Source organism: Bos indicus x Bos taurus, chromosome 4 (genome assembly GCF_003369695.1).
Source record: "Bos indicus x Bos taurus breed Angus x Brahman F1 hybrid chromosome 4, Bos_hybrid_MaternalHap_v2.0, whole genome shotgun sequence".
Classification (NCBI taxonomy): Eukaryota; Metazoa; Chordata; class Mammalia; order Artiodactyla; family Bovidae; genus Bos; species Bos indicus x Bos taurus.
The window spans coordinates 44946467-44960049 of NC_040079.1; the positions used below are offsets into that span (position 1 = coordinate 44946467).

The window sequence follows — 13583 nt, forward strand, 5'->3', positions numbered from 1 at the left end:
AGAGGGAGGGATTCTGCTCTAGACTGTTTTCAACTCAAAACTGTAATATCAGAACCTGTGGAAATTTCTAGCCTGCCATGCAAACTTCAAACACACCAACCCCCTCAAATTCATCTATCTAGATAGATGATAGATAGATCTATATAGACATGTATCTGTAGATATCTGATATACCTGACTGACTAAAACATCTGCTTTAAACCCTAGGCTCTCTGTTGCTTCGCTCTTAGTCATGATCAGTTCCCACAGCACGTCCTTCTGCTCTTATGAACGCACCCTCTTCCTACATCAAGTTCATGTGTGCACAGAGCTAAACTCAGCTTCTGAGCTGGAGGCAACTCGTCTCCCTTTGCATGAAGAGCACACTGTCTTGCACACAAAAGAATTTCCATCTTCATGTGTTTGATGAAGAATAAAACTATTTTCAACCAGAAGAGCTGGCAACAAAGGCCTCCAGAAATATAGATTATCACTCATTAAGGCAGCAAGCCAGTCAGTCGGGGACAAAGTGAAATATGAATGAGTGCTGAAAACATGCCCAAATTTACACTTGTTAATGCAGACCTCACTCTCCAAGTCTACACTCTGCTGGATGTCCTAGTCTTGGGCAGGAATAGGAATTGAGGGCTCAGGTGGCTAAAGGATGGAGCTCTCCTAAGTAAATGCAGCTCTTTCCTGGCACAGACCCCTGAGAGGAATTGTAAAAATTACCAGCCACAGCCTGACACAAAAAGATGTGTGGATTATTGCAAAGCCAAACTGAATTTTAAAGATATCTGACTGAACCATCACTGGGTTTCCAGAGCTAGTGCTTCATGCAGAAGAATGGATAAACTTAACCAGTGGTTCTCAGACTTGAGTGGGCATCTGAACACCCTGCAACTGTCACTCCCAGACCAGAGTATGGTGGAGCCCAGACCTGGAATTTCTAACAGCCCCCAGGGGATGCTGATGTTGGTCCTGAGACCTCACTTCAAGAAGCCCTGACTTAGACATATGTCAGAAAATACAGACTCTCGGCAAACCCACCCAAACAGTGGGCTGAGCTGGGCAAGTGAGCCCTGGGTAGGCATCTGCTGCATGGCTGTAGTGATAGCTACAGTCTTTTTCCCAGGAAGATTACGTAGGGTGCCACTGGAGAGCACTTGAGAGTATCATCACAAAAACAAACTAAAGAGCATTCTTCTTTTGCCAAATTCACAGAACCATCTAAAGAATAAACACAATAAATAAAATTATCTTACTCTATCCAGGTAAGACAATTGGTAATTAACAGTCTGATTACTTGTAGGATAATGTCTGCAAAGTACTTAAATGGTAAAAGTCCAGCATTTCATGATCTCAATATATAACTGATTCAGGCAAGGACTATCCTTGGATGCTGAACCACTGAGTGAGTGGTGATCAGGAAGCAGGATGCTCACAGTCTTAAAGGGACAAAGGAGAAGATATACCTGACACCAAGAAATTCTAGGGCCTTCACCAGGTAATTAAGCTTTGAGGGCCAAGACCAGGACAACAGACACTGTACCTCTTGACATGAGGTGAGCAGAGTACGCCACCTCACACCTATGCGATCCTGAATGTAATGACAAGAAAAGACTCAAATCCAAGCTAGCATATCCTATGAGGAAATTGCCCTCAGCTCTTCAAAACCTCAAAGCTAGGGAATAAATAAATCTGTCCCTATTTTCAGATGACATGATTGTCAACAGAGATAATCCCAGGAAATCTATAAAACTCCTAGAACTAGTAAATGAGTTGACAAAGATCATAGGATACAACATAAACATGCATAAGTCAATAGTACTTCTAAGCACTGTTCTTCTCTAGTGGCTCAGCCGGTAAAGCATCTGCCTGCAATGTAGGAGACCCAGGTTTAATCCCTGGGTCGGGAAGATCTCCTGGAGAAGGAAATGACAACCCACTCCAGTACTCTTGGCTGGAAAATCCCATGGATGGAGGAGCCTGGTAGGCTACAGTCCATGGGGTCACAAAGAGTTGGACATAACTGAGCGACTTCACTTTCATGCACTAGCAATGATCACATGGAAGCCAGAATGAAAAATACAGTACCATTTACAATCACTCAAGGAAAAGTAAATACCTGGGTGTAAATCTAACAAAACTTATATAGGACTTACATGCTAAATTCTACACAAAGCTAGTGAACAAAATCAAAGATCTAAACAACGGGAGAGACATACCATGTTCATGGATTGAAGACACAGATTAGCAGAGATGACCTTCAACCAGTGAAAAAACAGTAGTCAATCCACACCACAGAGTAACACTCAGCAATGAAACAGAATGAACTCCTGATACAGCAACAACCTGGATGGATCGCCAGAGAATTATGCTGACTGAAAGAAGCCAATTCCAAAAATCTACAGACTGATGATTCCATTTACGTAACATTCTTTAAATGTCGAAACTACAGACATGAAGATTAGTGACTGTTAGGATGAAGTTTGGGTGCAGATGGATGGGAAGTAAGCTTGCTACAAAGGACATATCAGGATCCTTGTAGAGATGGAATGTTCTGTACTCTATCAATGACAACATCCTGGTTGTAACATAGTCCTGCAGTTTTTCAAGATGTTTTCATAGGAGGAAACTGGGTCAAGGTACACAGGATCTCTCTGTATTATGTCATACAACTGCCTGAAAATCACCTCAAAATTTAAAAAAAAATGTCTTCAAGGGGGGAAAAGCCATGAAAAAAAATAATAATAATATTAAAGAAAGAAAGCTGGTGGCCTGCTCCCACTTTCAGGGCACAGATAGATAAAATCACACAGTGTGACACATAGCCATGATGAGATTCAGAACAGATTAAGGACAGCAAGAAAGCACTTTGGGGGGCCAATGCGGAAATCTAAGTGAGAACTAGACATTAGCTGATGTCAACAAATTAAAATTAAATTGCTTAGAGTGATCATGGTCTTGAGGTTGAGAGATGAGGGAAAGTGTCCTTGTTCTCAAGAAACACAGGCTAAAGTATTTGTGGATGAAGTTCATGATAGACACATAAGTTATGTAAATAAAAAGAGATATCACTTAAATAGAGAGAGATACAGCCAATGTGACAAAATGGCAAGGAAAAAAACATGCAGAAAATCAAGGTGAAGGGTATGCAACCGTTGACTATACTATTCTCCAGAAAATATGACCATTTTTAAAAATGAGGTTGGATGAAAAGCAGTCTTTTAAGTTCAACAACCATCCACTAGGTTTATCTGTACTTCTTTAACAGTCTGTCTCCTTTTCCTTTCACCCTTAAGCACAGATTCAGATGATGCTAAGTTTCCACAGTCCTGAATGATGGCAAAAAACCTCTCATACAAGCGCCGAAGGGCCCCTTGGCCCCAAGAGAGACAGCCTTGGACAGATGTGGCCTCAATCTCAAAATGACAGTGAGAATTCAGAATTAGATGGTCATAAGTAACTAGAGATGGACACAATGAGAGCTATGATGGAGGAATCCCCAGCTCTGAACTCTCGGTCCTCAGGACCACCCAATCCCATGGTCCTCAGGACCTCCATCAGCCCCATGGACCTCAGGATCCCCCAATCCCATGGTCCTCAGGACCTCCACCAGCCCTGTGGTCCTCAGGACTGCACAATCCCATGGTCCTCAGGACCTCCACCAGCCCCATGGACCTCAGGATTCCCCAATCCCATGGGCCTCGGGACCTCCACCAGCCCCATGGTCCTCAGGACTGTGCAATCCCATGGGCCTCAGGACCTCCACCAGCCCCATGGTCCTCAGGACCACCCAATCCCATGGGCCTCAGAACATCCACCAGCCCTGTGGTCCTCAGGACTGCACAATCCCATGAGCCTCAGGACCTCCACCAGCCCCATGGTCCTCAGGAACTCCACCACCTCCATGGTCCTCAGTACCTCGACCAGCCCTGTGGTCCTCAGGACCTCCACCAGCCCTCTGGTCCTCAGGACCTCCACCAGCCCCATGGTCCCCTGGACCGCCCAATCCCATGGTCTTCGGGACCTCCACCAGGCCCATGATCCTCAGGACCTCCACTAGCCCAATCCCATGGTCCTAAGAACCCCCAGCACCATGCTGTTCTGTTGCATACAAGCTGATGTCTCAGCCATCAAGCCATAGCAAGCCCTGCTGAGTTTGCGAGGGTTAACCATATCCCAGGACACAGCCAGCACTCAGTAAACGCTAGCTGCCTGAGAGCAATGAGTGAGGGAGTGAATGAACAAACAAAGGAAGAAACAATGGAGTCACCCTCTGACAAGGCCTCACACAGAGTCAATAATTAATGTCAGCCCACCCACCATCATCACCCTCAGGTACGTACCTTTTATTCCCAGCAACCAGCCTGAGATCTATGAATTGCTGGCACACCACATCTCATTCATCAGGTTGGGAAGAGAACAGCATCATGGAGATGGAAGCTGGTGATGTTTGTGGTGGGAGGAGGGTAGCAGGGGAGGTGGGGGGCGGGGGTCGTGTACCACAGGGCCATGAATTTAGCTAGGGCCAAGGCCCTGAAGCGGCCACTGGCCATTTGCAGCAGGACAGATGCATCAACTAATCAAGAGACCCAGCTTATGGATGGAAAACAAAGCCACACTCTTGCTCTCAACTCTTCCGTCATCATCTGAACGTGAGTTATGTGCCTCCAGGCACCAAGGATACCATACAGCACATCCAAACTTCTCTCTAAAATCTAGCCATATTTTTAAAAAGACAGTTCCCACAGAAAGAATTTGTGAACATGATCTGAGCAGCCTGGGCAGAAGCAGATAAGTGGGAGAGGCGACTCTTTTCTCAGCAGGAGTCTGATGGATGCTCAACATTTTTATAAGAACAAAACTCTCATTTAAATATCAGACAAGAGATTACACATTGCTAGTGGATCTGTATAGTGACTGGAATCCATTCTGAGAGAAAGACAAAGGAAATAATTCTTGACATTTTACAGTGTGGACTTCAAGGAACCCCACAACACACTCTGTCCAAAATGAATATTCTTTTGTGCTACCGAAATAGTGAAGTAACAGTTTTGTATTCCCAACTCTTGTCAGGGAGCCTTCATGGATTCCTAGCAGGCACTGACCATCAACTTTCTATAATACGACAACTTAAAATATGGCCACTTTCCAAGAAAATAACAGTGGGCTAGATTCTCAAGCCTGTAAAAGAAGTGTCAACTGCCCTCCTCTGAAAGTTCATGGAATACACTGCAAAGCAAAACTCCCAGAAAGAAGAAAATGGTGGCCCTTTGGGGGTGGGGGGGGGGGAATTAATGAAACCCTGGGAAAATATGCAAGCACCTCCCTCTCTTCTTGTAAAGAACCAGCTTCTCAAATGTTTCCACTTAGCTGTGGAATTGTCCCTCCTCTAGTGAAGGCTTACAGTAGGGAGGCTCCAGAGGCAGAGGCCTTGACCAAGGTCACACAGGCGTCCCTCAGCTCCTTCCAAAGCCCTTATCACATGAAGATAGAGGAAGCCTTGGTTCCTGTCCTTGGAAGAGCTCAGATTTTTGTGAGGAGAGACACAAACAACATGTACATGGCCCAACCCCAGAGTACATCAGAAGACCAAGGACGTGCTAACTGGGCAGCAGAAGGGCAATGTGAGCCTGTGACTGTCAGGTTCCCTCCCAGAGGACATGCACTTGGGTAGGAAGAGCCCGGGGCCCCACAGACCCACCTCCTTCCCAGGAGCTCTACCTCAGGGAGGAGAGCTAGCATGGCGAAAGAGCCTTCTGGATTCAGCTCCTAGAAAGGCTGAATGACGAAGTGAAAAGAAGACTAACAACAAGATACCTAGTATGTATACGCATGTCAAGTTGCTTCAGTCGTGTCTGACTCTTTGCGACCCTACGTACTATATAGCCCACCAGGCTCCTCTGTCCATGGGATTCTCCAGGCAAGAATACTAGAGTGGGTTGCCATGCCCTCCTCCAGAGAATCTTCCTGACCCAGAGATCAAACCTATGTCTCTTACATCTCCTACATTGGCAGGAGGGTTCTTTACCACCAGCGCCACCAGGAAGCCCAGTGTGTACATGACATTACCTTTACCCCAACAACCCAGGGAGGTCCTTTATACCAATTCCCCGTGTTCAGCAGCACTTCAGAGGAGCAAGGTGTCTGTCCCAGAGAGGCAGGACCCAGGCCGCAGTGTTCACTGCAGAGCCCGCTCCCTTTTTGCTCTGGCCCCAGAGTAAACAGGCAAGACTGTGCCGTTTCCAGCAGCATCAGAAGACACAGAGAAGCTGATATCCTAAAAGTGCACGGGCCTGACAACAGACAGAACGCATCAGAAACAACCAGTGAAGCCAAATGGAAGGAAGGAGGGAAACGCAGGGGTCGAGGGAGAGCAGACAAGAAAGATCACTGCTGGCCAAAAGTCTTCGTCAGCTCCAGCCCGTTAATCCAACTTATCTTGGCAGTGAAACCTGAGAGCTGAGCCTGTCTGGACCCCACTAGAACATTATTAGTTGCAGAGCTGAGTTCAGCCCCAACAGGTTCTAGCTGGACACTGGCCAAGATTCCTGGTCACAAAGCCTCCCAGAGCCAAGGTCAGCATGACAGCAGCTCCGATGCACGTAATCCCATCAGCACGTGGCAGACCACAGGGCACAGTGCCGGCCCTGACCCTGGTGCCTTTGTGAAGACCTCACTGGGCAAGGGCCTCACTCACGTCCACCCACTGTTGCCCACAGGACCCAGGAGCAGGGGAGAAAACCTGGCCCTTCGGGGCACAACAAGCAGTCCAGGTAGAGGGGCTGTGTCCCAGCCAGGCCTGCAGATACCTCCCTGTGGGCTACACACAAAATCAGCGACCGGCGGATCCCCAGCAGGCCAGAGCTCAGAGGCTGCTTCTTTCACCTTCTGAAAGCAGCAGCTCTAATAAGAATCCAGCCCAGCAGCTAGGAGCTCATGCAAGCATGGCCATCACTCTGCAAGGCTATAAGGGTCATCACTGTGATAACTGTGAAGTCAGGCAGAAATATGGGAAATGCTTAGGATAAGATATAGGTTTGGGAAAACCATCAGCATAAAAAGTACATACATACACACACCACACGTCTAACACTGTGTGCTAATTTGCTTCAGTTGTGTCCAACTCTTGTGACCCCATGAACTGTAGCCACAGCCTGCCAGGCTCCTCAGTCCACGAGATTCTTCAGGCAAGAATACTGGAGGGGGTGGCCCATATCCTCCTCCAGGGGATCTTCCTGACCCAGGGATCAAACCATTGTCTCTTTGGTCTCCTGCATTAGCAGGTGGGTTCTTCACCACTAGCACCACTTGGGAAGTCCAAACCTCAAACTCTTACAAAAAGCAAGCCGGAAAGAGGAAGATGATCACGTATTTGTAAGTGTGAGAATGGGGGAGCTTTTATAAACGTTTAAACAACATTTAAGTCATGATAGTGTTTCTAACAAGAAACGTATTCTATAGAAGTGCATTATGCTCTTACAGATGACCTATAGTTTGGACTTTTTTGCATTTAAATGGGGTAGGGAGGAGCAGAGAGCAAAAGAAGTCACTCTCTTGTTGCCAGTCACCCATCTCACCCAAAGTCTTCATCAGCCTGGCCAGCCCTCAGCCCAAAGACTTTCCTATTTGTTATGCTAAGAGCCACCTTCCTCAGGGGACTGTGCGCAGCTGCCCCGCCCCTCCACAAGCCAGCAGGGCAGCTCAGCAGCAGCTGATGCAGGCGGGCACCCGGGGGTCGGGTCGGCTCAGCCCCACACCCCTAAAAGCTGGGTGCACACTCGCTTCTCCTGCAGGTCAAGGCCCACTGTCCCCCCACCTGACTTTCACTCCTGTCCCCCTACCACGCTGGTACGCCCCTCATTCTGGGCCACAGGATCTGCAAGGCTAAAATATCTTCAGGCTCCACAGTTCTCTGACCACCTAGCCCAGTAAGCTGTCCTTCCTCTGTGGTTGCACCCATGCACATTTCCTGTGTGAGACTGAGCTCCCTACCCAAGCCCCCACTGCTCCAAGGTGGCCAGCACTCATGAAACCTGCCACCCCCATTAGCATGGAAGGCTAAGACTTTGACACAAGGTTCCTAGTTTATGGAGCTGAATGCTGGTGTCCTCTTCTTCCTCTGCCTTCCTCAATCCCTTCCCTCTTCTGGAAACAAAAAAGGCAGCTCCTGCCCAAGGCCTCTGCCCTCACTGACCCTCCATCCGATGGATCCTTCCCCAAGCACCTAGGAGTCACTGACTCTGATACATTCTTCAGCCCATCATCTCCCTCCAAACCACCCTGTAGAAAGCCCAGTGCTCAGAGTCTGAACCCGGCCTGAGCCAGGAAGCCTCCATAACAGGAGACAATATAAGGATGAACCATCTCCTTTGAAGCCCAACCAATTCTGCAAATGCCCACACTGGAAACGATGCCAGCAATTCTGGTCCAACATGTTCCAGCACTGGGGGTAGGGCCTGCTAGTTGGCATTCCTGACTTGAGATGGTGAATACATTCTTAAAGGGTAAAAATTAACCAGCGTCCACCAACATCCGGTCCAGCAGGCTCCATGTACTGATCAGAAGAGTTGCCTCCCAAAGGCACAGCCACCTTCATCGCCATTTCACCAAGGCTAAGCCAGAGCAGGGCCCAGGTCTGTGCTGTTCCCGAGGAAACCTGGAGTAATTGCACTCATACATCATAGGTTCTGGCATGCGGGTCCCAGACTGAACCATTTATCCAAATTAAAACCATTCTCCAGAAACAAAATCAGACCCTTTTAATTGAAAAATAAAACCAAGCAACCCTAAAGCCTCCTTTTTTTTTTTCTTAATGAAAGACATTCTTCCTGCTTTCTCATTCCATTAATCACTGAGTTTATACAATCTGTCAAAATAGCTTGGTAAAAAGTCTTCTCTTCCTTTTCCTGCAGGCCTGGTTTTTCCCAGCAGGCGCCAACCCGGCCAGGAGTTCAGGCACGCGGGTGAGCACGAAGAGGATTCAGCCAGCACGCCGTTTCTCAACTGCAATTTGACCTTATATCTCAAGGGACTTCCAAAAGCTTGTGTTCACTTCTAGGTATACACCCCAGAGAAGTGAGAGCAGGGACCCAAACACATACCTACACACCCATGTTCAGAGAAGAGTTACTCGAAATAGCCAAAAGGTGAAAGTAACCCAAGTGTCTACCAGAAGAAACCTGAATAAAGTGGTCTTTAAGTACAATGAAATATTCCAGAAGGAAATCCTGGTACATCCTACAACATGGATGAAACCCGAGGACATTAAGTAAAGTGAAATAAGCCAGTCACAAAACACCAAATATTGTATGATTCCACTTCCATAAGGCACCTAGGGCAGTAAAACTCATAGAAATGGAAAGCTGAATGGTGGGTGATGGGCTGTGCGAGGAGGAAAGAGGAGTTAGTGCTTACTGGGGATGGAGTTGGTTTTGCAAAATGAGAACAGTTCAGCATATGATGATTTCACAATATCAAAGTACCAATGCCACTAATGAACACTTGAAAATGGTTATGTTATATGCATTTTCCCACAATCAAAAGTAGTTTATGTTCTTTGACCTTAGAAGTCCTTCCAAGAACATGACTGGCCAGGATCTTGCCCAATCTCTATGCAAGAATGCACACAAGGCTGCAAGTGACCAGAGGACAAATAAATGGTCATCACGTACATACTGGGTTCTGTACTGTGTTAATGAATTCACTTGTGTGAATGCAGAGTTAGTTACAAGTGGGGATTGCTTACATTGCCGCACTGTTACGATATGATCTCAGATCGGTAAACTTGAAAAACATAGAATGCACACAGCATACAAGAGGGTGAAAACACTGCTCCATGGGTGGCACTATTAGGCCACATTTCCTGCATTTTTAACATTTCTCCCTTTTTTCTAAGTCTACAAAAAATATATTACACAAAAACTACTTTGTAGAAAAAGAGTCAAAAATTAATTTAGGAAACAAAGGCACATCCATTACCTGGGAATCCCCTCGCACCCCCTGAGCAACATAGATGACAAACGTCCCTTCCCGTCCTAGGGCAGGACAAGAGAAAACATGCGCCTGGCCAGCTGAGAGCCAGTCCTGCCTCACTCAGCCACCAGTGGACACAAGCAGAGCTGTGTCCCCTTTCCTCCACCCCCAGCCACTTCAGATCTTTCCAGAGAAGACAAACTGGAAACACACCTGGCCAAGATCTAAAGGAGACTCCCACATCCCCCACCACCTCCTCCAGTTATAACAAAGGATTGCCCCTGACAGGGATCAGATAGGGACTCCAAGAATGCAGAAGTGATGTTTCAACAGAAGCCCCGGGGTGGGGGCGGGGGTGGGGGGAGCAGTGTCAATTGGGCAGAATGAGAGTGAGCAGTGGCCCAAGAGCCAGCAAGCAGGAGGGACGCCCTGGGCCACACAGGAGACCCGGTAGTCAACAAAACAGCCCCCAGGAGGAGCGCTGGTGTGAGCCCCTTGGAAGGCAGTGACGTCCCCAGGCTGCAGGTGGGGAACCAAGAGGGCAGCCTCGGGACAAAGGGTGCCTTTTACCCCAGATCTGTGGCTGCCAGAGCCCGGCTCTCTCCTCCCAGCACGCTGCCTTCACCGTACCTTTGATGTGCGTCCAAAATCACCAGTGGTGAGGGGTGAGCACTCAGGAAACCTCTGAGAAAGGTGATGGATTACGAGCGGAGCAGAGTCAATGGAGCCCTTTTGTTCCCGCAGCCAGCGCCGCAGCCCCGTCGTCGTCGTCGTCCGGGAGGAATGTGTACAGAACGCAGACGCCCCAGCTAATGGCCCAGCCTGGCCCTGGGGCGACATGCATGGCCAGATGAAGGCTGCTCCCCCACGCCCTGGGAGGCTCCACAACGAGTGAGATGCAACACAGAGCAGCTGTGGGCCAGGGGATTGAGGAAAGCGGATTCCTGAATCCTCCTGTGTGAAAAGCCCGGCTCCCAAGTTCCCGGGCCACAGCCGCCTCTCCCTGGAAGAAGAGCGGAGCAGGGTACTTGGCACACAAAGCCTTTGCCTCTGCCCCTCTCAAGAGCCTTGGCCGTCTTCCACCGGGGCACCTATCTCATGAGTGTCTCTTTAAAACTTTAGGGTTTGTTGTTTATCACCAGTTTTGGAAAAGCTACACTCAAGAGGTACCAGGTCACACCGTGATGCTGCCACCCACGGAGACACAGTGAAAACAGATGAGACCCTTCCCACCTGAGATGAGACTCAGCCCACGGGTGCAAGCTGGTCGGAGTGGCACCAACTGTCTGGAATGAGAATTCCCACAGATGTCACCTCAGTCTCAGAACAGAGCCAGGCCTGTTCTGTACAGCCAGTACACCTTAGTACAAGGTGTACTAAGTGCTATCAACTCCCTCAAGGAGAAGAGGACGAGGAAGGCAGGCAGCTGGCCACATGCCACAGTCACAGCCCAGGGAGGAAGGAAGAGGGACGAAGGCTGTGTCTGAGGAAGCAGCTGTGGCTGGAACCCAGGCCAGCTGTGGACAGTGGGCATCCGAGAGCTACGGAGCTTCCGCCAGGCACTTGAGGCAGGTCGAGAACCAGAGATCCCTGGGTTCCACTTTGGGACCTCCCCCAACACCACACCACCCCCTCGCACATGCTCAGGCCCCCGTAACCAAGGGGACACGTGCCTTCTGTGAGTGAGGGCCAGGCACAGGCTCTGTCCCCAGACAGACCTGAGTTACAACCAGTCCCATGACACAGGCAGGTGACTTAAGCTTGCTAAGTCTCAGTGTACATTCCGGAAAACAAAGATAAAAATATTTTCCTGCAACGTTGGGTGATGATCTATCTGATCGTGGAAAGTAAGCACCCCCAGGTGCATGGGTGACCGCACCATCAGAAGAAGGCATTAATCTTGCAAGGTTACCAGGCTGGGGGCGGGGGAGAGGGGTGGCAGAACAAGGGCAAAGCCTTCTCTCCCAGAGTTGGTGTCTCTGGGGAGCACCCCCTTGGCACAATCAGGAAATGATCCACAAGAAGGAATTTTCCTTAAACATAAATTTTTCAGTAATTTAGCCCATTTGGGACCAAACATTAATACCAGATCATTGCCTTCCTATTTTAAAAAATAACATAACTCTTTAAATGTCTAGGGGTCATTCTGATGACTATCTTCCCCTTAATGACACCGTAGGGCATTCTGACGGCTCCCAACAGTGGGCCCAGGTGGCGGTCATCCTCACTGGCTCCTCCCTCCTACCCAGGGAGCCCCCAGAGGGGTCTGGGACAGCAGGTGGGAGACATCCGGCCCCCATGCACCAGGGACAGGCATACAGTTGGGACCCCAAGTGCATACAGAGCAGAACAGAGAGGTGTCCCTACAGGAGGGCCCAGTTCATGGATCCGGCAAGACACTTGGCTGACACACACCAAAATGAAGGTGGAGGGGAGGGGGTGAGGCAGGTGCTCACCAAACACATTCCTAAAATTCAGAGTGCAATAGGAAGCTCCAGAAACCTGGAGATTCTACTTTGCTGCTTTTATGGGAAAAGAACAGACAAGAAGCAGACAAGTGTTCCCACACTGAGTCCACTTACAACTACAGAATGGCAAATCTGCCTGGTCTGAGGCCTCAACACACTGGAAGATTCAAAACATCTTCTGAGCCTAAGAGAAGATAACTCACATTCAGCAGCATTTAGACTGATTTTTAACGTCTAGGTGTTTTAAAAAGCAGTGAGGAAGCACGGAGAATACATCCCGGCAGTCGGACAGTCGGGGTTTGAATATTAGCTCCACATGGACATCCCTGGGAAGATCGGGTCACATCACACCGTCTCACACCTGCCTCTGCTTAGCCATGAGGGTTAACAGAAGTAATTCTTTCCATAGCTAGAGCAGCGCTCAGAATCTGGACAATAATGACGACAGTAAGATTCTAAAAACATTTGCTAACAGCCAGAAAAAGGTAGCTATTCGGAGTTAACAAAATGCCTATTGAACAAACCGACTAGCCAGACCTCTTGTTCTGGATTAATAGAGACAACTGCAAAGGATTCCAGGGGAACAGGGCCAGCCCTAGGTCACTGATGATCCCCCTAACTCACCGGGTCTCACAGGAAAGAGCCTGGGGTTCAGGGTCTGCATACCTCGGGAACCCCATCGCTCTCCAGCTTCCGCTGCCAGCAGACTCTTCAAATCCAGTCTCAAAACAGTCCTTTCTAAGACAAAGCGGAACCACGGTAAGGAAGCCTCTCTACTCCAGGAGCACTAGGTGGCTGGGATACAAGGTAACTTTCTACCCGCGGGAGGCTGTTTCTCTAGCAGGAACACCCTGCACCTGGCCTCCATAAGAGTCTGAGGGTGTGAGTGGAGGGGTCAGGGCAGGGTGTGGTTGGGAGACAAAAGGTTGTCCTCTAGCATGGTGGTGGTTTACGCCAGGCTGACCCTAGAGAAGGAGTACTGCAGGCACGGAGAGCCAGAGGACTGGGTCTGGTCTGGTCCCTAAACATTCTGCCCTTTAACAAACATACTCATCTGTAAAATAGGCCTTGGGCCTTGCGTACAAGCTGCCATTGCCACATGGTGGGTCAGAAATCTCTCCCCCCTCAATCTTTCCCCTCTCTGTTCTTGCTTTG

At 48.8% G+C, this 13583-nt stretch overlaps 1 protein-coding gene across 6 annotated transcripts in view; it reads right to left on the minus strand.

Annotated features, from left to right (window-relative positions):
- Positions 1-13583, minus strand: part of TNS3 (tensin 3) — a 222654-nt gene that overhangs the window by 207039 nt on the left and 2032 nt on the right. For 2 of the 6 annotated variants that reach the window (XM_027539297.1, XM_027539296.1), the window contains exon 1: positions 10591-10686. The exons of 2 other annotated variants lie outside the window; for them this stretch is intronic. Coding sequence is in view for 1 of the 4 variants with exons in the window: in XM_027539301.1 (XP_027395102.1) it covers positions 2208-2216 (9 nt within the window). In the remaining 3 variants the exon portion in view is untranslated. Of the gene's footprint in view, positions 1-2207; positions 2314-10590; positions 10689-13583 lie in introns of those variants that run through there. 2 more of the 6 variants (XM_027539302.1, XM_027539301.1) reach the window with 2 other exon arrangements.